General features: G+C 38.8%; 1 protein-coding gene across 1 annotated transcript in view; it reads right to left on the reverse strand.

Moving 5' to 3' along the window:
• Nucleotides 1–26,745, reverse strand: part of LOC136361547 (potassium voltage-gated channel subfamily KQT member 1-like) — a 409,686-nt gene that overhangs the window by 369,801 nt on the left and 13,140 nt on the right. Inside the window, exons 2-6 of the mRNA XM_066319554.1 lie at nucleotides 22,792–22,882; nucleotides 11,534–11,660; nucleotides 8,308–8,386; nucleotides 6,386–6,482; nucleotides 1,860–2,000 (exon numbers count right to left, since the gene is read on the reverse strand). Coding sequence (XP_066175651.1) covers nucleotides 1,860–2,000; nucleotides 6,386–6,482; nucleotides 8,308–8,386; nucleotides 11,534–11,660; nucleotides 22,792–22,882 — 535 coding nt within the window. The remainder of the gene's footprint in view (nucleotides 1–1,859; nucleotides 2,001–6,385; nucleotides 6,483–8,307; nucleotides 8,387–11,533; nucleotides 11,661–22,791; nucleotides 22,883–26,745) is intronic.

Below are 26,745 nucleotides of genomic sequence, written 5' to 3' on the forward strand. Positions count from 1 at the left end.
AGCTTGCACTTTCTCCCCAAAGCAAAACGTTCCCCATAACACACTCTGTGGTTTTTGTCAGACACATAAGACTTTCGAATACTTGCTACCAAGACTTTTTTCTTTCCAGTGGTTCAGTTTTGAAAGGCAGAAGTAAAAAATCAAATTTCACTCCCTAGTAACATCCCATCTGTGTTTCTACGTTCCAGGAGATTTGAAAAGAAAAAGAAACTGATTCACTTTGTCCTTTGTTCCTGTTCCCAGCTGTGAACTGCACCTGCACTGTGACTCACTAAATGCTGAGGAGGCCTAGATGCCCCAAAAGCTTGAACAACAATTTGAACAGTGTTCCTCACACAGCCAGAGAAAGAGGAGCTGATTTTATCTTGCTGCTACACAAAGCAAGTCAAGTTTTGGAAAATAAAAAAACCCACTGAACAATTTGAATGTCCCATCCACACACTTAAAAAACCAGATCCTAAGTAATCTATCTCAACAAGGTAATGTGCATTTTAAACTTCTCTGATGGTCTTCATAACTCCTTTTAAATTCCCAAAGTCCAAAATACTCTTGGAGAAACACACCCTGACTTTTTGAACCTTATTTTTTTTTTACTCCTTACTCATATCAATGCAATAGTTTATAGTGATTAGAAGTATCTCTAATTCATACCTAAATATTCAATGCAACTCATGAAGCAAATCTGGAAAACTAGAGCTAAAAAAAATTAAAACAAACAAACAAATCCTCACAAACAAGCAAAGAAAGGTAGGAAGAGTACTCTGGGTCCACGTGGAATTTTTATCACATGCCGGAATTACTGCGGCATGAATACACATGGATGAACTGGATGCTGAAAGTGATCCACTGGTGTTTGAGATGAACTGCTCAAATAATGGAAGAATAAGTGAGAATAAGAGTACTGGTTTGTTCTTTTAAAGCAGATATGGGGTATCTTTCTATTATACCCTGATGGTTTTTCTTTTAAAATGCAGCGCTGTCTGTACTTCTGAGACACTCATTATTTTCCTCCACTAGCCACAGGTTGCTTCACATCTATAACCATGAGGGTTCATATTCTTAACATTATATCCTATGTCCATTGAGGACTTTATAAAAAGTGATATCTCTCTGGGTTTGTTCATGGTTTCATTGCTTCCCAGCACCTTAGATCATCAGGTCCACCTGGACACTGAGTGGATTTTTCTTTTTCCACTAGATTCTTCAGGGTCTGAACTGCTTAGCACAGCCGTAGGTGATACCCTGCAGATGAAATGAATACTTGACAACCTAGTGACAGGAATTTAATGCTCAAAATATTTTTATAGTGAACCACTTACACAGTAGTAACTCAGACTACACGTAATATGGTCTATAATTCTGTGTACTTATGTAGCATCTCAGTTAAAGATAAAAAACAAAAAACAGGAACCTATAACCTGCATCAAAGTCTGAATTATTACTGAGAGAGTTTTACACAAAAAGATCCAAAAAAATAGAGTCATTAACCCAACTTTCATGTATAGAATATGTTTTTAAGTTATGCACCTTTTGCAGATAACTAAGTAGAGTTTAAAGGAACTGATATAGGTTTTGAAGGGGATTTTTACTCTTTTTGAGACATGGACTTTTCATATCTGTAAGCACTCGGTGTCCTTTGCTGAGAACTAGTTACCTGCTTTCACAGTAAAATTTATTACCCCAATAATTTAATTATATTTCTTATATTCTTTCTTGTATCCCTCTGAAGAGGCTGTCAAGCTTCCCTACAGAAATACATTCTGCAAAGAAAGAAATGCCAGATTTTTCTGAAAAGATCACAACTTGAACAGAAAACCTTAGGCCCTGTTTGCACACACATTTTGTTGGTGAGGACTTACCACACCCCACCAAAGGGCATCAGCATAGCTGGAGAAATCTGTCTTCCCATCCTCATCAACTGCATCCTTCTCAGCAAGATACACAAAGTAGGATGAAAAAATCAATCCCAAGAATCCAATGTACAGAGTGGTTATGAGTTCCTGTTAAAAGAGAAAGCAAACAAGCATATGAGCTTTTCGTCCTATGTGTATACATATATATATGTATTCTATAATTGTAAAACATTGCAAATATCTGTAGGGTTTTTGTATCACAGTAGAGGAATTAGTATGTTATATTTCAGGTATGAAATTTGCCTCCAATGAAACAGCTAAAACATTGACTTGGATTTTATTCATACCAGGCTAAATAGTTCAAAAAGCCATCTTTTTTGCCTTGATCCTCGGGGCAGCTAAATGTAGAGTGGGAAATCTCTCCTAATTATGGAATGGGAACCATTCCATTTAACTGTCTACTCAAGGTACTAATTGTCTAAACATTTTTAAAGTAGCAAAGCAGCTTTAGAAATGCCCTTTCTGAAGAGTACACTGAGAAATAGCAGCCATATCTCATGATTATGTCCATATCTGAGCAGTGAACCCGTGTATCTGATGTTTACACTGAAAAGTGATGCCTCAACAGCTTCATGTTAAGACAAAACATTAAGATAAAATATCCTAGGTAGATGTCAGTTTTTCAGTCCTGAAGAATAAGGCTAGAGCAGACTTCTGTGATGGCATGATACAGTCCTTGTGAATATTTCGAACATTTTCTCTAAAGATTTTTAGGCAGGAAAGTTGTGTCAGACGTGCTGTGACTTAGATACAGGATTCTCACAGTCTTCAGGGGAAAAAAAAAAACAAAAGTGCTTGTGCATTTAGACAAGCCAAAATGTATGGTGTCACAGAGGCAAAACCACATAAAGCTTTTAAAAGCAGCGCTAAATGGGATATCCACCTGCTCCTCAGGGAAGTCCAATACGTAGTTCTGAGGGAAAACAGCTCATTCTAAATACTTAAAGCTTACATGCACTATTCCTTTATTTTCTTTGCACAAATTTGGCCATCTTTATCACAAAACAGTGTTGTGCTACATCTTCAGTGTCATCTTCCTCAAGTTTTGACAGTCATTTCTCTCTCCTTGGATCCCAGCCAGTAAGGAAATGAAAATATTTCCATATGATCCATTTAAAATTAAAACCTGACTAGGAAGGATTACCCCTACTTTTAAAGTATGTCAGGTTTTCCCAGATTTTCTGTAATACTCTACCCATGTTCTTTAAACGGTTTGTAAGGGAAGGTTAGATTTTATCATCCAACTTCCCTCAGATTTTCTTTTTTATTTCTTTCTTTTCATTTCCTTGTAAAATCTTTCTGGGGAGAGGTAGCCCTCATATCAAATACAGCAGGAAATATAAATATTCTTCCTTCTCCTACAGCAATAATTAAAATCTGGGTTTAGGAAACCTTTAAGTAGTCTTGGAACAAAGGAAAATGGGCGTTTTAACTCTAATCACTTAATGATAACCTAAATAATGAATTTTGATAATATTTGATCTTGACCATGGCCAAGTCTTTTAATTTAAGCCTTAACTTTTTGAAGGCCTGTTTGCTAAACAAGGCAGCTGAAAAAGGAAATAAATTCTGGAGTTTCAGTAGTTTCTCTGCTGGTCACCTTTATCTCATGATAATGGAGCACTGTGTACCTATAAATACGACTTGCTTTGAAAAGCTCCGTGTGTTAACATACACAATTCACTGTGCATGATAATTGGAATAATTCTGGTTTAAGTGCTGCCTTTTTTTGAAGCAGGCAGGAAAACAGCAGTCTTATGGAATCCTTTCAAAGTGGCTGAAACATCAACAGAACTACTGAGTTTATTTCACCACTGACACCTCTCAGTTCCAGTACTAATCATCTAAGGGCAGAATTCTTTTTAAGTAAAAGCCAGATGAAAATTCAACTGCTTTGGCCTTGCTCTAAATGTCACCAATCTATGTTCCACGTGTATAGAGAAATTATATTTAATTATTAAGAACAATGGCAGTAATCTCATGCATACTTCATTTAAGAGAGAGTCAGAAGCTTTTTAAATAACACATGCTTCATGAGACATGGTCACAAAACAGAGTATTCTGCAGTCATCAGGCCTTAAAACTACGTATTTATGTGAGTTTTATTAGATAAGAACTTAAGAATAAAGAGTGCTGCTTAAAACAGATGGCTTTTGCAGCAGGGACTCTCAGATACGCACACACAGGCTAAACAAGAACAAGAAACACACAAAGGTAAACTTGAATACTGAGAGAGTTGAGTCAGCACTTTTTAAACTCAGCTATATCTCCATTTTCAGTTAAGCTAAGGACCACACAATACAAGGTTCCACACTTGGAAAAAATACGAGAATCCCTCCTGTCCCAAGAGCAGTGCAAGACCTCACAAAGCAAGGCAAGGAAGGAGTAAAACCAACCTAGAGGCTCACAAGCTGGAGCTTGAGTGGCTAACTTGGTTTTTCAGCAAGCTGCAGGATTTCTACATGGCTTTCCACCACCACATGTGATATTGACTCATGTTTTGTTGCCTTTGGCAAGAAATGCTGGTGTGTAAGCTCAACCTGCTGAAAATAGAAGAGCATCCCAGCCAAACTGGGCCTGAGCAAGCTAATTGAGCTATATGTAAAACTCCAAAACACATGGAAATTGCTGGTGACAACTTTACTAAGCTCTTCTGGGCCCAGGGAGGTACAAGTACTTGCTATTTTCACAGGGCACCGAGATATGAATTTATTTTCTCACATTGCTTAAAGGTTTAGGGGCCCATTTTTGTCTGAAAGAGTGTCAAATGCAAAAAACCAAAAAATAGATGAGGACTTTGTACTCTGCCTGTGAAGAAAAAGCAGCTGAGGTGTTTTTGTTTTGGTTTTTTATTTTTAAACAAAATTTTCTTTCAGAGGCTGGACAGGAATAAAGGTTCCATTTTTCCTTCTGTTTGGTACCGTGTTAGAGTTTCAGCTACACTTGTCCAATGTCAATACAGAACTGTGTGCTTGGTATTTTTTTTTCTTAATGTCTTAGTGGGTGATCTGCTTGGATAAGTACTACAGATCTGTGGAGTTTTATTTATCATCATAATCACTTCTTTGGGTAAGCAGAACTTCAGGTGCCTTTACTCATAAATTCAATTTTCCAAGGATTTTTTTTCCCTTTTAAATAATTGAACTTTCTTATGCCTGCGACATATAAGATTTAAGTGTTGTATTTTAGCGACAGTATTTCCTGATTCTTGACTAAAACTCTGAACACCCACAGAAGAAAATGTTCTCAAATAGCTCTGTCAGTAAGGGTAGCAAATGTTGAGAAAGTTATTTGTATATCAGCTCTGCCCTAGCAAGATACCCAGGCAATGCAAGCATAATAAATGAAGACCACACAGACTTGGAGCATTAAAAGTCATCCTGTTGTACAGCATGAAAGGAGGCTTTATCCCACAGAACTTTGGTGTGCATCACTTCTGCACAGCCGTTGGGATACAAAAGTTCCCACTGTACTGGAGGAAAATGATAAAAGAAAGAAAAACTAACTTTTAGAATTAAATTATTTGCTTGGATTAAGTGCAGCACATCCTCTGTCCCAAAAAAGCAGTTTTCTAAATAGATAATTTAAAAAAGTCTGTGTGGAAATCTGTAACTGTTTGTCAATATGTGGAGAACAAATCTACACTTGCAAGAACAAGTTAACCACCCTTACAAGTGGGATGTGGAGATAATTAGCAGAGTATCCACAGTGTGGCATGAGATGCAAGACTTAAAGACTAATGAAAGTTTCTATTATATTGATAAAGCTAATCATAAAAAGATTCCATGAAGACTCAAGGAAGGAGCCTTCAACTGGAAATATTAAAAGTCTGCAGAAAAACTTTTAAACTCTTCCTGCTTAATGAGCTTTCATGCAGAAAAATTGTTTCAAAGCTTTAGCAGACATGTACCTATTTATATAGCCAGGTTTGCCTCTGTGACCACACCCTTGAAAAAGTAACTTTTCTTACACAGCATCATAGCAAAGTTCCTATTTTTTATTTACAGAATGAATTAGAAAACTCCCTATTCAAAGGGAACAAAACTGAAATATTTAAATATTTGACTTCTTCGAGCAAGACTTTTCCACCAGTTTGGTTTTCCACAGGAAAACCACGTTAGGAATACATTTTCTGTAGAGATAGTGGAGAACCCTTGCAATATGAAAGGCAGCCCACAAAACTGCATTTAAGAAATTACATTGAGGGACAACATGAGATACTACAAGAGTTATTTACTAAACCCAAACACTGGTGTTTATACCCTGTTAGCCACTGCCCTGAACAGCAAAGAATAGCTTCCCAGTTCAAAAGGAGAAAGAAACACATGACAGATTTTTAAAGTGTTTTTTTTTTTTTTTTCCTCTTGCAATGTAATAAATGGCAGTTCATTTAAACCAGACCATGATTTGAAGCCCACAGAGAGAATTTACTGAAGTCAACAAAATGCAGGGGGTGTTTAAAGGCTGGGTACCTGTCGATGGATGAAAACCACTGACCCCAGGAGCCTCCAGGTGCCTCCCTGGCGGTCAACGTGAAGCATCCGAAGGATCTGGAGAAAGCGGATCCCCCTGTGAAGAAAGTGAAGCATTAAAATAAATACAATAAATACATAAAACTGCTTGAGGAGAATACTGCCTTGTCCACCCATGACTGATTATATTCACTAACACACTATCATGTACAAGAGCTGTGATGGTACTGCCCCTGCCTGGGGTGGCATCTCAGGCTTGAGGCATCTCAGTGTTTAGATCACATTTCATTATAGTCAAATTTATTCAGAAATATTCACTGTGAAAACAATTGTTTAATGGGAAAACAAACAAAATCAGGTGTAACCTGTATACTTTATATGATTCCAATGTTTAAATGCCTCCTTTCCAAGGAAAACCAGTGCTTCAAGCTTTGCTAACATAAATGTGAGCAAACTTTTTTCTCTATTTGATAAAAGCAGAATAAGAATAAAACATGGCATTACTGAAATCCTTTTTGTGTGAGCTATTAAAATTTTTCTGATAGAACTGGAAGTAGATGGAGTCCTATGTGTTTTTAGGAGAATAACTAAGTCAATCATTAGCTCCAAATATTTTCAACTAAATAAAAACAATTATCAGTATGGTTCTTCAGCATAATTTTATTCCATAGATATATTTCATTTAGTTGCTTTTTTGACAGTGAATTTTGTTTGCCTACAGTCATCTCACTCTTATCCCTGAAACCACTGAAGAGAAGGAAATGATGAATGGTGAATTCACCTAATTGAATTTTTATTACTAGAAGTATTTTTGGCTGTTTTTAGCAATCTTCAAGATTTCTTGTGGATGTAGGTTTTGATTTTTACTTCAGATTTTCCTGACCCTCCTGGCGTTTCAGTGGAGCAATAATAATATTGCAGGGATGTGAGTTAAGGTTAAGGGTTAAGGGTCAGAGAGCATACTGAGGTGTAGGATAGTGACTCTGGACTCGGCACTGGGAAAGGCTGCACTGAGCCCAGACTCCACTGGGTTCACATATAAACACACTGGGCCTTCTCACTGAAGTCCTTCCTACTCTTCTAGTTTAAAAACCCAACCCTTGGAATTTTCACGTGCACCTCCCTCTTTTCCTATAGGAGCTGATATTCCTGCTGCCTGGATGGAGTCTTCACCATCAAGTAAGGATGAATATTCTATGGTGTTACCTTAAAACACTCTGTACATATAGCTGCCCCCAGTGTTTGCCTACACAGCTGGACAGTTCAGACAGTACTGGACATTCCCACTTCCCAGTGATTCCACTGCACTGGAAAGCAGACACTTGTGATAGAACATGCAGCACATCTTGGAAGTTAGAATAGGAGTGGGAAGTACACCTACAGCTTATCATTCTTTTCTTCTGTTTACCCACTTCACCTCCCAAAACAAGCCTGCAGTATTTGATACAAGCTGAACAAACACTGTGGACTTCAAATGTTTCTGGTTCATGTACTGTGTGAGTTACTTGTGCCAAACAAATCCAGCAAAGCATAATTACTCTTTAAACAAAGTAATTACTCATACTCAAAAAAGCACAGAGTTAAGCACTATCTGGATTACTTCTTAAATAAACTCATGCTCTGTAATTCTCTCTTGTCTCAGAGAAAGAGTTGTTTGATGTTTTAAATAGGACACAACGTTTTGTTTTTTCCACTTGGCCTCAGAATTCCCACCATTTTTCATTTGCATTGCTCCTGCACTTGTTCCCCAACCAGCCACCAAGCACAACAGCACCCAGTCCTCTACTGCCCAGTGCTTCAAGAGAGTTAACTTTCCCTGCATTAGGAAAATCAGAGATGCAGCTAAATTGGGAATTAGACAATCAGATACACATCTGTTAACCTCAGTGGTAACAAAGAGCTGCAGTGACAGGAGAACATACCTTATTGCAGAGGTGGCAAAAACCTGCCCATTAGATCCTATGCTCAGAACAATAATTGAGGCTACTACCACAATCAGATCTGTTAAAAAACAAACAAATGATCAAAAAAGAATGTATTGATTTTTTTTTTAAATCTCAGCACTGAGAAGGACAACAAATACAGACTAAGGAAAACATTAAAAAAAAAAAGGAATTGTTAGCTGAAATTTGGTGGGCATGTTAAGTTGATGTAATAGTTTCACATCAAAGCCCCAGTGGCTATAGTTTCTTCGAGGATGAATTCAGTAACAGAAGTTTGAAAGAACCTGATGGATCTGGAAGCTTGCCACAAAAAATGCAAAGGCATTTGTGCACCCTAGAAATGAATCCGTATTTTGGCTCAAGGCTTCTGATCTAAAAGGAAATGCAAGGGTTTGCATCAGACAATAATGTAATCCATGAAGTTAAGTATCATGCATGCATACACACATACATTTAATTTGAAAGTTGTTCAGTGATGTAAAGCCAAGCTTTCAAACCTAAGGGAACTGTCAGAACAAAGGCTGGCTAAAAAAAATCAGAATTGTTAGTTTATTTTGTGATACTGTCTTTATTTGTATGAAAAAAAAATTGTTTCCAGAGTTCCTCTTTTTTTTTTTTTTTTTTTTTTTTTTTTAGTTTTTTGGTTTTTTTTTTTCTTTTTAGTTTTTGTTTCTGCAACTCAGTAGTTTACACAGTTCCAGCTTTATACAATGCAAATGATAGGTTGAGTTCACAGTACCAACATCCCTTATTTTCCCTCATCCCAGTTCAGTGAGCATGTCCATTTCTTTTAATTATTGAACCTTGCTGTAACTTAATTCTGAGAAGACATTTTTTCTCATTTCTTCACACGCATTTCTGTGGTAAACCTCTTTAGAGCATCTAAATGCTTCCCTTTCAAATTCTAACCAAAAAATAAAGGATAGTATTATAAATGAGTAGCAAATGGAGGCAGAACAAGGAAAAGCTTTGGTAAACTTCCCTTTGCCAGTTTGAAACAGGCAGTACTTTATTCTTCAGAGCACTTAACATCATATAGCACTTCAAAACACCAGCCCAGCCATGCTGACTTCACATGCAGCTGTGAGAGCTCAGAACCTCTGCAACCCGACTTCAAAGTCTTCCCTTGGACATCCAGAAAATGAGACTTGCTTGTGAAAACTGATTTAACCAACTTTCCATGGGATGCCTGGGCAAGAGGCAGGATGGGATCCACCCTAAGCAGCAACAACAGTTTCCTTCAGCAAGGTTAACTTGTTTTTTCCTCTCTTTTTAAATGTTTTTCTGCCTCATTCACAACCATGTAGCTGCTGCAACAAATATTGCAGAATTCTACAACCAACAGCATCCTTCACTCTCTGAGCTGAATTAATTTCCAGTATCAGTCTGAATTTTGCTGTAAAAGCTGGATTCCTCCTCAAGGGAAAGCACATAGTCAGTTTAAAGACTACTACACTAATTGTGCATACAGGAAAATGAAAATGACTGAAAATTATTAAAGGGACAGATGAGGCTACAGTAAGAGCTTCTACTTGGGATTAATCTTAGCTTTTGAATGCCTGATTTTGCAAATTTTATGCTGTTCCTTCATCATGTATGTGTGTGAACATATATTTGTAAAGATTGGAATTTAAGGTGGGGTTTTTTTCCCATCGTAACACAGATCTTAGCCCTTTCAAATGATGCATCATGTCTTTACTAAACTGGCAGACATACACAGATCTATCTGATGACAGGCACTAAAGGTAGAAAAGACTGATGCTTAAAAAATGAGTTCAACCAAGTAGTGAGAGTATAGGAGATTTTCTCATTTGTACTTTCTACTTTTCTGAAAGGGTTCTTCATGGTAGAGATACTTCTTTTTCCTTCTTTTCCTCCAAAACCTGTTCTTTGATCTCTGCTTCTCCTCTGTTCCTAGTTTTCATCCCAGTTTCCAGTGCTTAGACTTCCCTTTTACTCCCAGTTTACTGGTCTAAACAGCCTTATTTTGCAGCCTAGGTCTTCAGCATATCCTACCCTTTCACCACCACCTTTTAATCCCACATATTTCCAGATCCTGTTGATTTTCTTTCAAGCTCCTGCTTGCTTGTCAGTCTCTTTAACTGTTCCTCTCCCAGACTTCTGCAGCAGAATCCACTTCCTGTCTTTTTACTGAGCCTGTGTGTCCCAGAACACTCCTTTTGCCTCAGCCTGGGATTTTCCATTTTGAGCTTTCTAACAACTAATCCAGATTTTAGAGGGAACAAAAACCCATGGAAGAAATCTCCCTGCTGTCAAAGAAATTTTAATAGATATTTTTCTGATTTTAAAATAAAGACTTTTGTATTAATGAAGAAATAAAATGAATGCAATATGTTTTACTTTCTGTTCTAATCCTTTAATTTCTTTTTCCAGTATTTGTATTTTATTCATGTTAATTTGAAAATGAAAGGATGAGTCAGAAGGGTTCAATCATTCACAGCAGATGTATTTCCCGCGTTTAGCTTGTTCTGTCAGTGCAGACACTGTTCCATCTGCATTTGATGTGGAAAAGCAAATCTTGATTTCCAATGTATTATAGACTATGGGGATATTTCAAAGGTTAAATAAAGTACTGATAGCTCTGAGTGCATAACTAGCTGTAGTCATTCTTAGCTTTTCTTAATAAAACCCACAGTGTCTTCCCCAAGAGCTCCAATAGAAACGTGAATATTTGCTGTGGTAGTGGCAAAATACCAGCAGAGAGAAGCCCTTGAAACTACAGTTCAATGAGACTATAATTTCCTCTAATATACCCACCTAAGAAGCACTTATTAATTGAGAGAGATATCAAGAGCACAATTAATTGAGAGAGAAATCAAGAGCACAATGAGAAGTAAAAATGATTCCTTACAGGTCTCATGGTTACGTCACAAAACCAGACCAGCTCTAGAAGCAGACAAAGAATTTGTTTGTACCCAAGGAAGGACTTTGTGTTCAAAATCTTGTCAATTTCCTGCAAGTACCCAAAGTTTAGTCATTTCTTCACTTTACAGTCCTGCCTTTCTAAGGCTGATGTCTGCCTTAGCCATATTTTAAGTATTCTAACAACCCAAAAGAAGAGAAATCACAAAGCAGATAAATGCTTGAAGGGTAGACGTAGCTCAGAACTGCAATAAGGCCCATGCAGAAGTTGACATTTTTATTTACAACAAGCTGGAGGGTTGCAAAAGAGTTTAAAACTCACCAATGATGGATATTGGCTTCCTGGCAAACCGGATCCTTCCCTGGAAGCCAACATATTTACTCCTGCAGCCTGCAGACCACAGCCGGACCAGGTACTCAGCACCAAAAAACACCACCAGAACTATTTCCTAACAGAGGGAAAAGGAGAGGAGATCAGAGTTGAGTTTTTCCATTAAAAGTACAGTTTGCACATTAATTTATCCATAGGAGTAATCACCAGGGGCTTCCTTCTTTTCCTTGAAAACCGGGACAATATTTGCCACCTTTCAGTTTAGTGGGACCTCTCCAGACTCCCAAGACCACTGAAAAAGAAATAGAGTGAGGAATGACATCTGCCAGGTCTTTCAGTTTCCTGGGATGAATCCCACCAAGCCCCATGATTTCTCCAGCTGTAGCAGCAAGTCTCAAACACACTCAGGGTGGACTGAGATTTTATCATCCCCCCACAATCACAGTTTTCCACAGAACTTCCGACTTCCCAGGGCCCATCGTTGTTGAAGGCAGAGGTGAAGAGGACGTTAAATGTCTCTGCCTTGTCTACATGGCTATTTTTGAGGTGACCAAACTCATCAAGCCATGGCCCAATGCTATTTTTTATTCCCCTTTTGCTACAAACAAATTTATAAGTCCCTTTTATTGTCCTTTCCAGTGCTGGCCTGCTTGAACTCCAAATGAGCTTTGGCTGCACTAATTTTCTCCCTGCCTTGGGGACAGAATGTTCTCCTATGTCTCCCAGCCTCCCATACACTCCTAAGTTCTAGAAGATCCCTGCTCAGCCAAGCTGCTCTTCTGGCCAGCTTTGCTTGACATCCAACCCTTTGGAACTGCCTGCTCCTGTGCTCTTAGGAGATGGCTCTGGAAAGGTGACCAGCATCCAGAGTCCCCAACACCTGCAAAAGCAGATTCCCAAGAGGCTTTACTAACCAGCCCCTACTGCTCTCCACACATCCAGGATCAAAATTTTGCTGACAGTTTCTCTTCTATCAGCAGCTTTTGAAACTCGGCTCCTTCAAGGTCACTGTGACCAAGACACAACCACCAGCCATCACTTTGCCCACAAGTCCCTCATAAACAACAAATCTAGGAGGACACTTCTCCTGGTTGACCCTCTGCACCAAGAAGTTATCTTCAACATGCTCAGAAATCTCCTGGACCTGTTTGAGTCGTCTGTATGATATTCCCAGTTGATATCTGGGAGGAAAAAATCACGCATAAAGATTGGTGACAGAGGTGAGCTGTATATCCAGCATGTAAATAAATGAATTATCAGTATTTTAATATTGCTCCCCTCTTCAGCACTGCATTGTGAAGCATTTGTGAATGACCAAGGATAGGTGTACTTTGAAATACTTCTAAAGAAAGCAGATTAGTAAAGATCACAACATGGGCAGATTCATTGAGATCTTTCTTCCCCCCTTCCTTGTTTTCCTCTCTGATGCAGTGTTGTAGCACAACCCAAACACAGATTCTAGGCTTTGTTTCAACCCAAACTGTATCCAGTAATTCAGAGTCACCAATTACATGAGTTACAGCTTTGGAAAATGTTTGCATTTTGACTTGAATGTGCTTGCAATCTGCACTTGGGGGATTCTAATGCACTCAAAAAATAAAACAGGCTTAAATCACAATTTTCACTGAATGATAATACCAACTTGATTTTAGAACTGACATTTTGAATGGCTCAAGAGAGACCAAAATATTTCAAAGATTAAAAAAAAAAAAAATTCTACACTAATATGTAAAAATTCATGTCAGTTTTGACTTTTAACCAAGTTAGGTTAACATTTTTGTGTTCACTTCTGCCTTCTTATTTTGCCTGGAATGAGAACCAAGCAAATATGCACAGTCTTCCTCTTTTTTTTTGCATGGCACTTTCAGCCTGAAGAAACCAAGGATTAGTACAAAACTAAGGTAGCTTACAGCCATTTTCAAGGCAGAAGCACAAGAAAATACACAGTAAATTACCTCCCCAAGTTTCATTTTCTAGTATATGTATTATCTAGAGCATTTACAACTAATTCTAAGTTTGTATTCTGCCTACAGTCTAAATAGAAATATTTATTCAAGTATACTAGTCAAATTAAATCCTAAGAAAAATCTGCAAAGGAAAAATTTATTGCATTTCTGGAGTCTTGCAAAATACTCTCTCACTTATTAAATTGTCTAAGTTTTTAGAAGGTTCCTGGTATCATCACTCTAGCATTTTGTTTTTCTTCTTAGAAATCTCTAAGTTCCTCTAAATGAAGCAGAGCAGTCTTTATGGCAGTGGAAGAATCATTTTCATGGGCCTCCACATTACACTTGCTTTAGGTGAAAAGCTGTGTAGAAAGAAGACAAGCAGAGAAGTGCCAAGGAAGCAAAAATTCCTTAGATTTTCATTGATTATCCTCTGAGAGCACTTTTAAAAGCTGACATTAAAACTACATCTGGCCTGAGGGTATTTTCTTCTCAGAACCCATCTTGGTTATGTCCAGAAAACCCTGATGAAGTCAATAAGGTAGCACAGTACTTGGAAAGGAAAAATAAATTGTTGACAGGAAGGAGGAAAAGGGAGGAACTTACATCTTCAACAAATTTGACATTAATTACTAATCACAGTTCATTTTGTCCTGGACAGGTGTCCACATTACCAAAACCACAGCCATTAACACATTTGTTGGCAGCCTCAGACAGGCCAAAGACCAAAAAAGCATGGCAACTGGACAAACATCACATGCTGCAGGTGGTCCCTCAAAAAAACAAGGAAGATTATGACATTTACACTCTTGCTGTGTGTACTCCTAATGCAAGATAGCAGACATTCATTTCCAGAGCTGCCAGAGACATTCATTTCAAGGCTGATCAAACTTCACCTCACTAAATTCACCTTCAAAAAAAAAAAAAAAAAAGCCCTAACCTCCCTCCTTTTCCTCTTCTACACATAAACACTTTTCAGAGCCTTAAATTTATTGCCTCACATTTACCTTGTGGTAAAAGGAAAAAAAAAAAAAAACAACCCAGCAATTTTCTGGAAAGTCAGAGAAAAGTACTAATTCTCACTGAAATGGTAACAAATGATGGTGAGAACTTGTGGATAAAATATGAACCAGAACAAAACCAGCAAAAACTATCTGCAAATTAAATTTACATTCATCTGTGTGTCAGTTGGAGATCGTTCTCCAGCCTTCTGCAATTTTCCAGAGCCCTTGCTTTCAAAATGGGATTACACTCACAACTAACCCACAAACCCTTTTAATTTAGGCACCCAGCAGTATTTCTCCCCTTCTCCTGGAAGTGGTCAAGGAAGAAATGCATGATGAAGGATTCTCAGCAGATTTAATAAACCTGGAAAGCAGTTTGGCATCAACAGAAAGCCAGGGATGAACTCTTCTAATGAAACCGAAACCAAAAATAGCGAGTGGGAACAAACCATTACTTCACCAAACCATAAAACCATTACTGCATAAAAGTAAGAGCCATATCAGACTTGATTCTTCACACTCACGTGTCACAGTCTCTTCCTGTTTCAGTTGTGGCAACTCAAATTGTCACAGGAATACCAACAAAAGAATTTAATTACAAATTTTAAATTGGGTCTGTGCTAAAGTCAGTGGCAGCATTCCATTACTCTGTGCTTCTCCCTCTTTTCAGAGGAAAAGACCCAAGGCACATAAGGACTATAATAGTCCTTGCCCTTAAATTAATTTCATCTTTGATTTTTTTTTTATTTTTCTGAAGTCTAGCCACTGCAGAAATCTTCCCTCCCCACCAAATTAATAATAAAATAATACATAGTCATGTTCATGCTATTTTTTGTATAATTTAATTTTATTAATTTAATGAAAAATATGCAAAAATAAGCTTAAAGGAAAATATGTATACAACTAACTTCCACCCGTATCTAATTCAATCAATCAAATAAAAAACCCTTGTGGAAAAGCGATCAACTTTTCCTCCAAGAATCTCATTGATGACCAAATAAAAAATGCCCACATTAACACAGAAACCCAACACTTTTACACAGGCGCGTGTGTGTGTGTGTGTAAATTAAATATATAGCCTGGAATTTATAATTTATCCCAGTTTGGTTATGGATAACTGGACTGGAGAAGCAGGAGAGGGAAGTTCTCTGGAGTGATTAAAGTGCACACATGAAAAAGAAGGGTTCTATTTTCTCAGCTGCAGCTGTGTTTTAGGTGGAGAGCACACACAAGGCTCTCTTCACTTTTTTTATTGGAATATTTAGGTGCTGGGGTAAAAGGAGGAAGTGGGATGGCTAAATGAATAGCGTGTGCTCACGGAGATTCAATCAAGGAATGGCAGCCCCAGACAATGAAACCTCAGAAAGAGGCATAAAGGTTTAATAGTCCAAATGTTTGCACACGTGTACTTATGTCCCAAATTTAATCTGATAACCTGTCTTCAAGGTTTTCCAGTCCTTACAGTTGAAAATATCCATTTAGTGACCTGTTTAGTTTAATAGCTATTCAAATGCTATAAAAACCTACTGATACTGAAAATGTTTCTTTTCTACCATCGTTCTGGTTCTTGCAAACATGACAGATGTCCTGTGTGAAAATAGAATACCCAATATACAGAAGAAAAAATGCTAAATGCTGCTAAGTGTCCTATAGTACCATTAGCTTACTCACACTTCCAACTTTTAGGTAACACCAATGCACTCAAAATCTGTTGTTTGGATACTAGTGGATTTAACATTTCATAAAAAATACATTTCCATGCACACCTGATAAATATACTGAATTTGCTGACTTCCTACCAGGAGTATACTTGTCTTTCATTTTATTGCTGTTTGCTGTTTCCTGCATGGAATGAAGTTGTACACTCATGAGGAAGCACACAGTGTTCCCCCTGTGACAGCCACATTCAAGTGAGCTGGGTGAGTCACAGAGGAATAGCTCTTTTTTAATTCTATTTAAGCTGGTAACAATTTTTCTCCAAAGAAAATCAACTACAGCTTCAACTATTTTTGAACAGGACTTCTTTTCTTAATTGCTTCATTCTGAAAGATACCACTAAGGTAAATAAAAGATTCAGTAAGTTAGTGCCTGTAATACTAATTTCTCTATAGATCCACAAAAGCCTTCCAGCTCCTCCCAGCATGTCCCTGAAGGGACCTGCCTCTGATAGGAGGGGAAGGGTTTAGCTTTGCTCCTGGAGTGGAATCAATCCAATGTGAATACGCACTTCAGAATTTTAAATAATTTCTTCCATGTTTCTTAACCTTTTGATTTAGGAGGGTATCAATATTTTGAGGAGAGGAACTGAAAAAATCCTGCATGTGTCTCTCCACCTTCCCCTCACTCCCAAAAAATGCTTCTCAAGTGTCTTGGCCCTGTTCTTAAACCCCTCTGCACAGAGAACTCCACCGAGCCCCAGTGAGTCAAATTTGACTAAAAGAATTACGAGTTGGCTCTTTGTTAATTAATCTCAGCCTTACTGACTGCACAAGGATTTCTATTTCAGACAATTGAAAAGCACACAGCAATCATTTAGTATTCAGTTCTGTGGTGCATTAGGCACAAGGTAATTAATATAACTCACAGGAATAACTGAATTATAATTCACACTGAGAATCTTGAGAGTTGCATTTGATTCCAAAAGAACAATGGCAACTCAGCAAGATCACTCAGCAGACAACTGGAGCTTATGCAATGTGTTGAAAGACTTGTGGACTCAATGTTTTTCCTAATATGTTTAATGTATGAAACAATATTCCATCTCTATTTTAATAATGATTTGTATTGTAATAATATATTATTCCCGATCTAGTTTTTCATCTTCCCACAGACCAACAAGAAGCTCAGAAAGAAGCAGGGATTCTCCTCCTTGCTTTCTCTCTCAGAAGTTTACAGGAGTAAAAGAACACAGCAAATGCTTATGAGCCATAAGCTTCTTTTTATTCATGTGTATTCTGCACTGGCAGGGTCTGGGTCTCCCACAGCACACAGGAATCAATGTATTTTCTCCTGAGGCAGTTTGCCTGTCAGTGCCTTTATGGCACTGGACACCTCATGCACACCTGCTGTCACCCAAGCAATATACATTGCCCAAATATCACAAAATGCCATTAATTATTAAGGGATACCCTGTCAGAAATCCATTGTCAGCTGTAAGAAACATTGTGGTAAGGCTAGCAGAAAGAGCACCTGTGAACTCCATGTATTGCATTATCAAACGACCACTTTGTCAACCAGACCTGGGGAAGGCCCTAAGTGTTCATGCCATATGGCAAAGACCAGATTTAGGATTATAAACTGGCACAAAGGCAGGAAACATTCTGCCTTTTTTACTTTCTAACGGTGACTGCTTTGATGGGATGGAGAAAACACCCTCAAGCCTATTACAAGAATACATCCACTTCACCATAAATCATAGAGACCACTCAGTTAAGCTTTTTGCAGGCTTGTTTCTCCTCTGCTGCAGGCTGGAGGTGACACAGCATTAAATGACCTGACTACTGACTACACAGCTTAGAAAGGAGATGGGGCAAAAGCAGAGACAAACAGCAACAGGAGAGCTCCTGCACTGCAGACAGGAGGAGTGTGGCCTCTTTTCAAAACCCTCACTTTGAAAACTTGAGTAACAATTTGTGTTACTCCAAAGAGAGAATCCACCCTGACGTCCAGTTCAGAACCAGAGCAGTTAAATAGTGACATGTCTTAGCTGGCTTAAGTGAGCCAATTATCACTTGGCACTCTGAAGTTTGAGTACTTTGGACAGCCTTGCCTATATTTAGAGCAGGAGGATGTGTGTGCTCATGGCACATGTGCAGAAAAAAATCATATAAATCATAAAACTGAGCAGTGACTTTGGGAAAGCCACGTAACAACAAGGACCCATCTACAGCCAAAATCTCTTCCACAAGATCCTCCTCCTAAATACAGCCACAATGTGAGTCTGTGATTTCACATCTCAGCCTTTTCTCCCACAGAATTTGCTAACATGGGTGTGCTAATCCATGCTAAGTGTAGTCACTACATGAGAATTTCCAGCAACCAAGAGGGCAGTAGTGACTGACAGTAGAGGCAACAAGTGAAAATAGAGTATTTGAGGGAATTGTGTGCCCTCTGGTGCTGCAGTGCTGTGAACTACAGGTGTTCATATGTTTGGGAGAGATGGCAGTGCTTTTTCCAGCAAAGAAACCTCTCAGAGGCAAGCAGATGCATAGAGTCTGTCTACAGAAGGAAGATGTACCACAGGGCCTGAACTCCTCAGCTGAAGCAATATGATTTATGGCAAAACCAATCTATTTTCTCCAAGACAAGAATATGCTTGATATTCTTACATTTTAAAAGTAATTCATGTCGAAGTATTTAATCAGACAAAACTTTTCCCTTACTCCTGTAACACTATCATTATACAAATTGTATGTTTATTGTGCTGTTATTCACAGTGTGTAAAAACATCATGTGTACAATGAAAATAATATTTTGTTCTAGTTTTCAGAATGGCACAGTTAGTGGAAGTTGTCCCACAAACTAAGAAGCTCTCTTTTTGCAAGGTCTTTTGCAATTTAACAAAAATAAAAATAGATCTTTTACAAACTACCATGCTGACCTCTCCTGGTAGAAAAATATATGACCTCTAACCATGAAAACAGATTAATCCTCAGAGGAGGAAATACACCTGGCCCACTTTATAGTTTATTTTTTCATTCCATATCCTGAAAATCTAGATGCCATTTATAAATCAAAACTGACACACAAACTAGTAGATCATCAAGAAAACATTTCAGCCTCTTGCTATAGAGGCAAAAGCCTAATCAAGAGGCTTTGGCAACTTTTAAAAACACTTTTTCAACAGAATAATCATATAACCAGATAAAATTATAACTGTATTATTATAGAATTAGAACTTGAGACAAAATGGGAGGATACAATAAACCTGAGGCAACTGGGAATGAAACTCAGCTGTAACTCAGGACCACCTTGAGTGTTACAAACATCTTATTCACAGCTGTGCCTTGTTCCACTGCACGTTTCCCCACACACTGTACAAGTACTTTTTCATGCATCAGATCCTAAATACTGCTGGATAGACCAGTGAGAAATATTCTATGGATACAGATACAGCACCAAGCAAGTCTGGGGAAGCTACAGATTCATTTTTGTACCATACTACAGGCAAAATCTGAACAAAACCCAGTGGTACATGCATTTAAGTTTTGTACACTGTTAAATAGCATGTACGTTGTCATTGTGATCCATTTTTAACAGTATTGGAAACTCCAGGCTTGTCTCTGCAAGTATAAAAAATTCAGAAAGAGCTGTTCTTTACTAGCCATTCTGTTGTTTACCAACACAAGACATTGTGCTAATGCCATTGTCAGTCCCCTCAAATGCTGGCTACTAAATACTCAGAGAAGGGAAAGAAATCCAGTCAGGAATTAACAAAGGTCATACAATGTGTATGTATGAAAAAATTAAATTACAGTATGTCAGAGAGAGCTGAGTAGAACTCTCCTAAGAGTGACAGGGAGTACACAAAATACTTGGTAGCATGAGAACAAAAATGTCCTTCAAACAACATTTCAAGACAAGCAATTTCACCAGTCCTGCTATCATGGAAGTAAACTGATTTTACCTCACTTTAAAGTGAGGATCAGATGGAGATTTACGTTTTGTCTTCTCTTTGTAAGTGCAAAGAACAGACATTTCCTTTGAGCCCAAGCAAGAACATCAAATAAAACAATTATGGCAGACAGGAGGCCCAGCATCAGCCTGAACCTGTGGCTATACAATGTTTTCAGTAATCTCAAAGACAACAGATTGGCCTTCACACTGAAACACAGGGCTAAAAGGCACAATTCTTTCCTCCAGAATTCACCAGAATTGTCAGAGACTTGAGAACATGTGCTTATAGGGAATGGGAGGCTTTGGGGCTTTGGGGGCTTTTTTTACTCTTAGTTCCAGCAACTGCTTCTTCAGGCCCCTTTTTCTATTCTAGCTACAAACAGTCTGATATTCTCTCCTTCATATATTCACAGAGCTTGTCTGAATCGGTTTCACAAGAAATTCTCTGATACCATCCAGATGTTTTAAGAATATCAACATAATGACATCTTTGAAACACAAGGCTCTGGTGTCTTAGGACACATCTATAGCTACATCTGTTACCAATGTCTCATCTCTACTCCAGTGACTCATATCATCCAAAATTGTACTTGCCACACCATCTCACCCTCCTTAAGAAAATACAAAAATATTTCCATGTTTTCAAGTACCAAATGCTATCTCTCTTGTCAGGCCTTAGCAGCTTTCAACAGGACATTTTTGCAGTTGATCCTTCTTAAGTGTTAATCTACCTGAATATAATGAAAAGCAGTTTTCTCACAAGTGGGAAAATACCACAAGCATCACATGCCAGTATCTATGTGCTGCTGGGAGCTATACAAAGAATTACAGGGCCCTCCACTCAGGAGAGAAACAAACCAATTTCATTTTGAACTTGATCCAGTAAATGCTTTGGCCCAGTTTTGATTCTCACCACACTGGCAGTGTCCTCTGTTCCCAGTCTCAAGGGAGCAGGCAGAATGCCCAGATGTAGGCTTCCATATTTTTGAGAGATAAAACTCTGGTATCATGAACAGTCAGCTGTGGTATGAAGTAGATCAGAGTTATGATCCTCCCAAGAGTAAAGAGAACAGAAATCTCCACTCTTCTGTGGGATGAACACTTTCCTGGCTCATATGGGAGACATAATTGGAAATTCCTTCCAACTGGGTAAGGGTGGAAAGATGTGCTCCAAGCAGGAATCCAATTTAATTCATTAGTCATTTAATTCCCAGCAACAAGAAGCCTCCCAACTCTTTGAAAAAGAGCTGATTAAATTAGCTCTAAAAACCATCTTTTGTAATTGAACTTATTTCAGGCCAAACCAAGTTTTAAGACAAATATGTTCTAGGCAAGTGACTCTACAGTAGCCAGCAGAACAGCTACCCTTTGTACTGGCCATTTCTAGGAAGAAAACTAAGGAAACAGCAGGAGGAAAAACTCCAGAGAGGCATCCTCCAGGGTAAGGCTGTGACACAAGGAGGCCAAGAACTTGTTCCATTCACTGATTCATTTGTTAGATGATAACATCACCTAAAAATAGCTGGCAGTGCTCTGTGGGCACTCTGAGAGCCACACATCTGTCCCCATCTCCCTACTCTTTGTCCAACAATGTGTCTTCACACCAACAATGTGTCTGCATATGCACTTTCCATCTGAAACAATCAGCTGAGCCAGGATCACTGCTCCCAGCAGTGCCTGTGCTGACCTGCAGTCACCACATCTCAGGGAGCAGGAAAGGACCACACATGATTGGCAGAACACTGCACTTTGCTTGACACTGAATTGTGGCTTAAAGGCCAAGAAACATTTGTTACAGGATTAATTTTAACCAAGATCTCAGAATAACTCTGGGACCTAATGATGGCTCAGTCAACAGCACACAAAATCTGCACATGCTAATGTAGCCTAAGCCACAGGAAAACAAAGAAGTAACTGATTTTTATTTTCAAACCAGATGGAAGACCAAACTCTATCACATTAAAAGTCACCATTTGGCAAAAGGAAACTACAATAAGAATACTGAGATCATCACACACTGAGATCAGAGGATTTGAGTGGCTAAAATACAGATATTGCAAGGAACCAGCTGAAAGTTATTTACTCCATTTTTATCAAGGATGTTTAATTTCCATTTTTCATTCCCTAAAGGTGAACAGAGGCAGGGAGGAACAGAGGAAGGACATAGTCTAGTGCCCTCATGCAAGTTATTTGTACTTTTGATTCCCACCAAGCAAGCACCACTTTAAATCCAAATCACTGGTGACAGCAGTGTGACAGGAGCTCTTCCTCTTCTACAGAGTAGCAAACCAGACTGACAGAAATCACCTACCTCTGAAAAGCAATGTTCTTGGCCAACTTTTTACCATAAGACCTAGAAAATATACATTTTAAAAATTCATTCCTATAGAATATCCTGTTCCATGCTGCCTAAAACTGATGAACACTAATTGTCCACTATAAGAGATACACTTTGGGAAAAGCAAGTTCACAGAAACCGATAATCTAACAAGTGTCCTCATAGTTCGGAGATCTAGAAAATAATCATCCCCCTTAAACTGTGACCTTTCTTTAATGTCCACTCTTTTAAATGTCCTGGTAGCATGTTTTGCATGAGGATTTTTAACAGTTACCTCCCCAGCTCACAGAAAGCAATTCAGGTTTAGTCAAACTGATCAGCCCTTCCCCAAAAAATTTCACTTACCATCCAGAAAAGGGTTCCAATGGCAAACTCAGAATAGTGCTCTATAGTAGACAGTACACTGAATATTAAACAAATCAGCACCAGGAGAAATCTGTAAAAAGAAAACAGTGTTTAGTGACTTGTCAAGTTGAACTGTAAATCTAGTTTTTTCTCTCTTTCACTCACATAACATTTTTATCACAAATACTTTGTGTTTAATCAATCAATTCTTCCTTCTCAGGTGAGTATCATCATTCTGCATTCATTCAGCTTTCAGAAACATGGAATAAAAATGACAGGAAGGCTGAACACAGTAAATAATAGGTAAATCTCACATTATCAAGTCTATTTCTCAGGGAAGGTTTTCATAGTGAATGTTTCATATTTCACTGATTACTGTACAACTTCACAAAGACAAACTACACTCAGTGAGTTTTGGTAGCTTTTACATGAAAATTGCAGGTGGAAAAGCTTATCAGGAAGGGGGAAATCTTGTACAACATAGAGACACCAGTGACAAGATGAATTCCTTTGGAGTTTATCCACTGTCTTGTCCCCGGACACTTTTATCAGTGTTTCAGAAGAAGAGGTGAAATGCACTTCATCAAGTCCACAGCTGACACAAGCCCAGGAATTTGGTCACTAGGATTGAGGGCAGAGCCCCTGGTTAGTGGTGCCTGCAAAGGCTACAGAACAGACATACAGGAATCTCATAAAAGGTGACAGGAACAAACCTCAAGTCCTACAATAAGCGTGGGGAAAAAGACTAAAACATGTTCCGCTGACCTCCCTTTGCCAGGCTCAACTCGTGTCCCCTAATTCCCAGCTCCTGTGCCCCTCTCTCAGGCATACCCAAGCAGAGAAGAGGGATGGGGAGTGCAGGGTTGTGCTCAGATTACAAGACTTTGCCTCTCCTCCCTCCTCCTCCTCCTCCTCACACTGCTCCCTGGTCCATTGTGAGCCCTTCCACAAGCTACAGTCCTTTAAGATAAACCTTCCCCAGGGGCTGCAGGGAATTTCTGATCTGGAACCTGCAGCCCCTTGTCCCCCTTCTCCTGCTTCTTTCAGCTCGGTGCTCAGAGGTTGTTTCTCATTCTTGCTTTTCCCTCTCTTCTCCCACCCATACTGTGCTTTTGGCCTTTCCCCAGGGGCTCTGTCACCCAAAGTCAGTGGTACATGAACACACATGGATATTAAGGAGCACACAATACAGAATCCCAGAATCATTTAGCTTGGAAAAGGCCTCAAAGACCATTGAGTCAAAACATCAACCTGACAATTCCAGGTCCACCACAAAACCTCAAGTGCCTCAGCTACATACTTTTAAAATACTTCCAAGGATGGTGATTCCACCACTTCCCTGGGCAGCTTGTTCCACTTATTTACTCACAGATGCACTTCATATGTATATATCCATACATCTAGAGGAACAAAGTTCTCCCAACACAGACACAGGATAGAAAATAACTACTGCAAAAAACTACTTGGGTATGGAAAACCCCAAAATGTGTTTGCCTCAGACAGGGGGTAGGCTGAGCCAATGTTCTTTATGCAGCACGTTCAAACCATGACTAGAACCAGGGAAAATGGGACATTGTTGATATCTATGGAGCCTTTCAGCTTTCCTTATTCTCTTTTTAGAGTGCCTCAGAGTTTTAGACTGCCTTAGGATCCCCAGGAACATTGAACAGGTGATAATGAACATTGAAAACAATTCTTTGGTATGTTTGGTCAGATCATTCACACACTGCAAGTAAATTGTAAGTATGTGCTAACACACATAGGCCATGGAAAGAATAAATAGGCACATAGGCAAGGAGAGAATTATTTCTCAGCTGCCACACAGACAACAGCTGACCTCTTCAAGCCTAAAACTGGATCTGAAGTAATAAAAAAACAAGAGGTCCTGCTTCCTTTAATCTGGCTCTGGAAGGTTTCTGACGCTATTTAACCACAAGTGGAGATTTGAAAAGATCAGGGCCACCATTAAGAAATGGATTTCATAAGTAGTGGTTAGAGCTGTACATGTACAACTGTGTCTGAATCAGGTTTGAATTTCTTCAATATTTACCTATCCTGATCCACAATATAAGGGAAAAGGGATCTAGAAAACACATCTTAGTCAAGGGTAACAGCACGTTTAGCTTGGGACAGATCTTAGCCACACTTCATGGTTTATGAGTTCCACAACCCTTCACTCAGTCCTGCTACTGCTTTTGCTTCAACATGCACGAGTTTCCACATGTATTATTCACCAGTTTTACTCCCATCCCCAAATGTTTATCTCTGAAAGCAGTGCTGTGTTGTAGGGAGTACAGAGATCTGTCCAAGGCATAATAAAACAAATTTATTCCTTTAATAAGCTGCTGCACTGCCCAAAAGATAACCAGCAGAGAAGATAGAACCCAGCATTCCTGGACAGTGATGCTCCAAAAAGGAAATCAGAGCAAAGCCTCGAGGACAGATACTGAACACAATTCCTTTGGCAAATGGAAAAGACCAAGTTGATAAGGGATTCAAAGCATAAGAGTATTACCAGTGTCCAACACTAGAAGAGTCTAGTCTGGGAAAACTGCAGAACTTTAGCCTTTTCTTAACACAGCAGCACTGCCTTCCATGTAAAGAAAATGCAGGTGTAAAAGTAAGGTAGGCAAGGTCATAAAAACCTCATTTTCTTATACATTTAATATGAGATCAGTACTGAGTACCCCACTCTGTTGGATGCTGTGCTCCACTAGAAAATTTCTTTATCCAGACATCCTTTATTTCCAATCAGCAATCCCAGTGTTGGTACATGGAGAAAGACACGGAAAAGGTGAATAGACTTATCCACGCATCAGGACAGTGTTAAAGGCCCACAGAACTCTCCTGCAGTTCAGACTATCCTTCAGTCAATGGTCAAGGGAACATTTTAATTTTCAGGGTGTGTCCCTGAACCCAGCATATCAAACAACTCCAGCAGAGACCCACAAAGAGACAGTCACTTCCTCTGAGTACAGGCTCTCTATTTCTTCCAGATCCCTGTCATTTCAATTATATCCTTTCAAAATACCTTTGTTTACTTTTACTTCACTCACTAGTAATACATAAAAATCCACGGGGATTTCACATTCTAAATATTTTCTACCAAGATCTTGAGGATAACAGTGTACTTTATGCCTTTTCCACTCTAAGAGAAGCAAAGAGAAAAAACAATATTGTTACTTACCCTGTAGATATTATCACTGCATCTTTAACCATATCTCCTTTTAGGCTTCAGGAAAAGCAATTAAAAAGAGGTTTACCAAAAAAGTTGAGAAAAAAGTTTTACAAAGAGACAAGCCGTAGGTGCATAAGGAGGTAAAAGGGAGGACAATTGCTGCCTCTTTTTTACTAAGGGACCCCAAACTGCCAACACAGCCTGCAGATCTTGTAACTTTGAGCTAATTGTTGCCTCTCTCCTGGTTTTATGTATTGAGATTCTCTCTTCTTTTTCCTCATTTCCAAATCACACACACTAGAACCATTCAAAGGACCTTTTAAAATCACTTAATTTATGGCACTATATCCTCTGGCCAGTAAGTGTCACTCCTTCCCAATGAATAGCAAGGGCAGCTCACACGAGCTGAGTATGGATTCAGTTGCAGTGGGGACAAAGTCAAAGACAAGCCCAGATTATTGAGTTAGTGAGGGCATCCAGAATAGCAACAACCACAAAAGAACAAAACAAAACAAACCACACAACCTACTCAATCGACCAACCAAAAGAAATCCCCAAAAATTAAAAGAACCCCCCAAAATAAAAAGAAAGCAGGCTCATTCGCCTAATCGACCAGTAAACCATTAATTTACTATGAAGACGTTGTCCCAATAATCTCTAATCACAGCAAATAAGCACAGAAACATCAGGTGTAGAAAAGAAATCCTCAATGATTTGTATGGAATTAGAGACGTGCTGCAGATCCTGGTCTCCTGCACAGCTCAGCAGCAAATTGT

Source organism: Sylvia atricapilla, chromosome 5 (genome assembly GCF_009819655.1).
Source record: "Sylvia atricapilla isolate bSylAtr1 chromosome 5, bSylAtr1.pri, whole genome shotgun sequence".
Lineage (NCBI taxonomy): Eukaryota > Metazoa > Chordata > Aves > Passeriformes > Sylviidae > Sylvia > Sylvia atricapilla.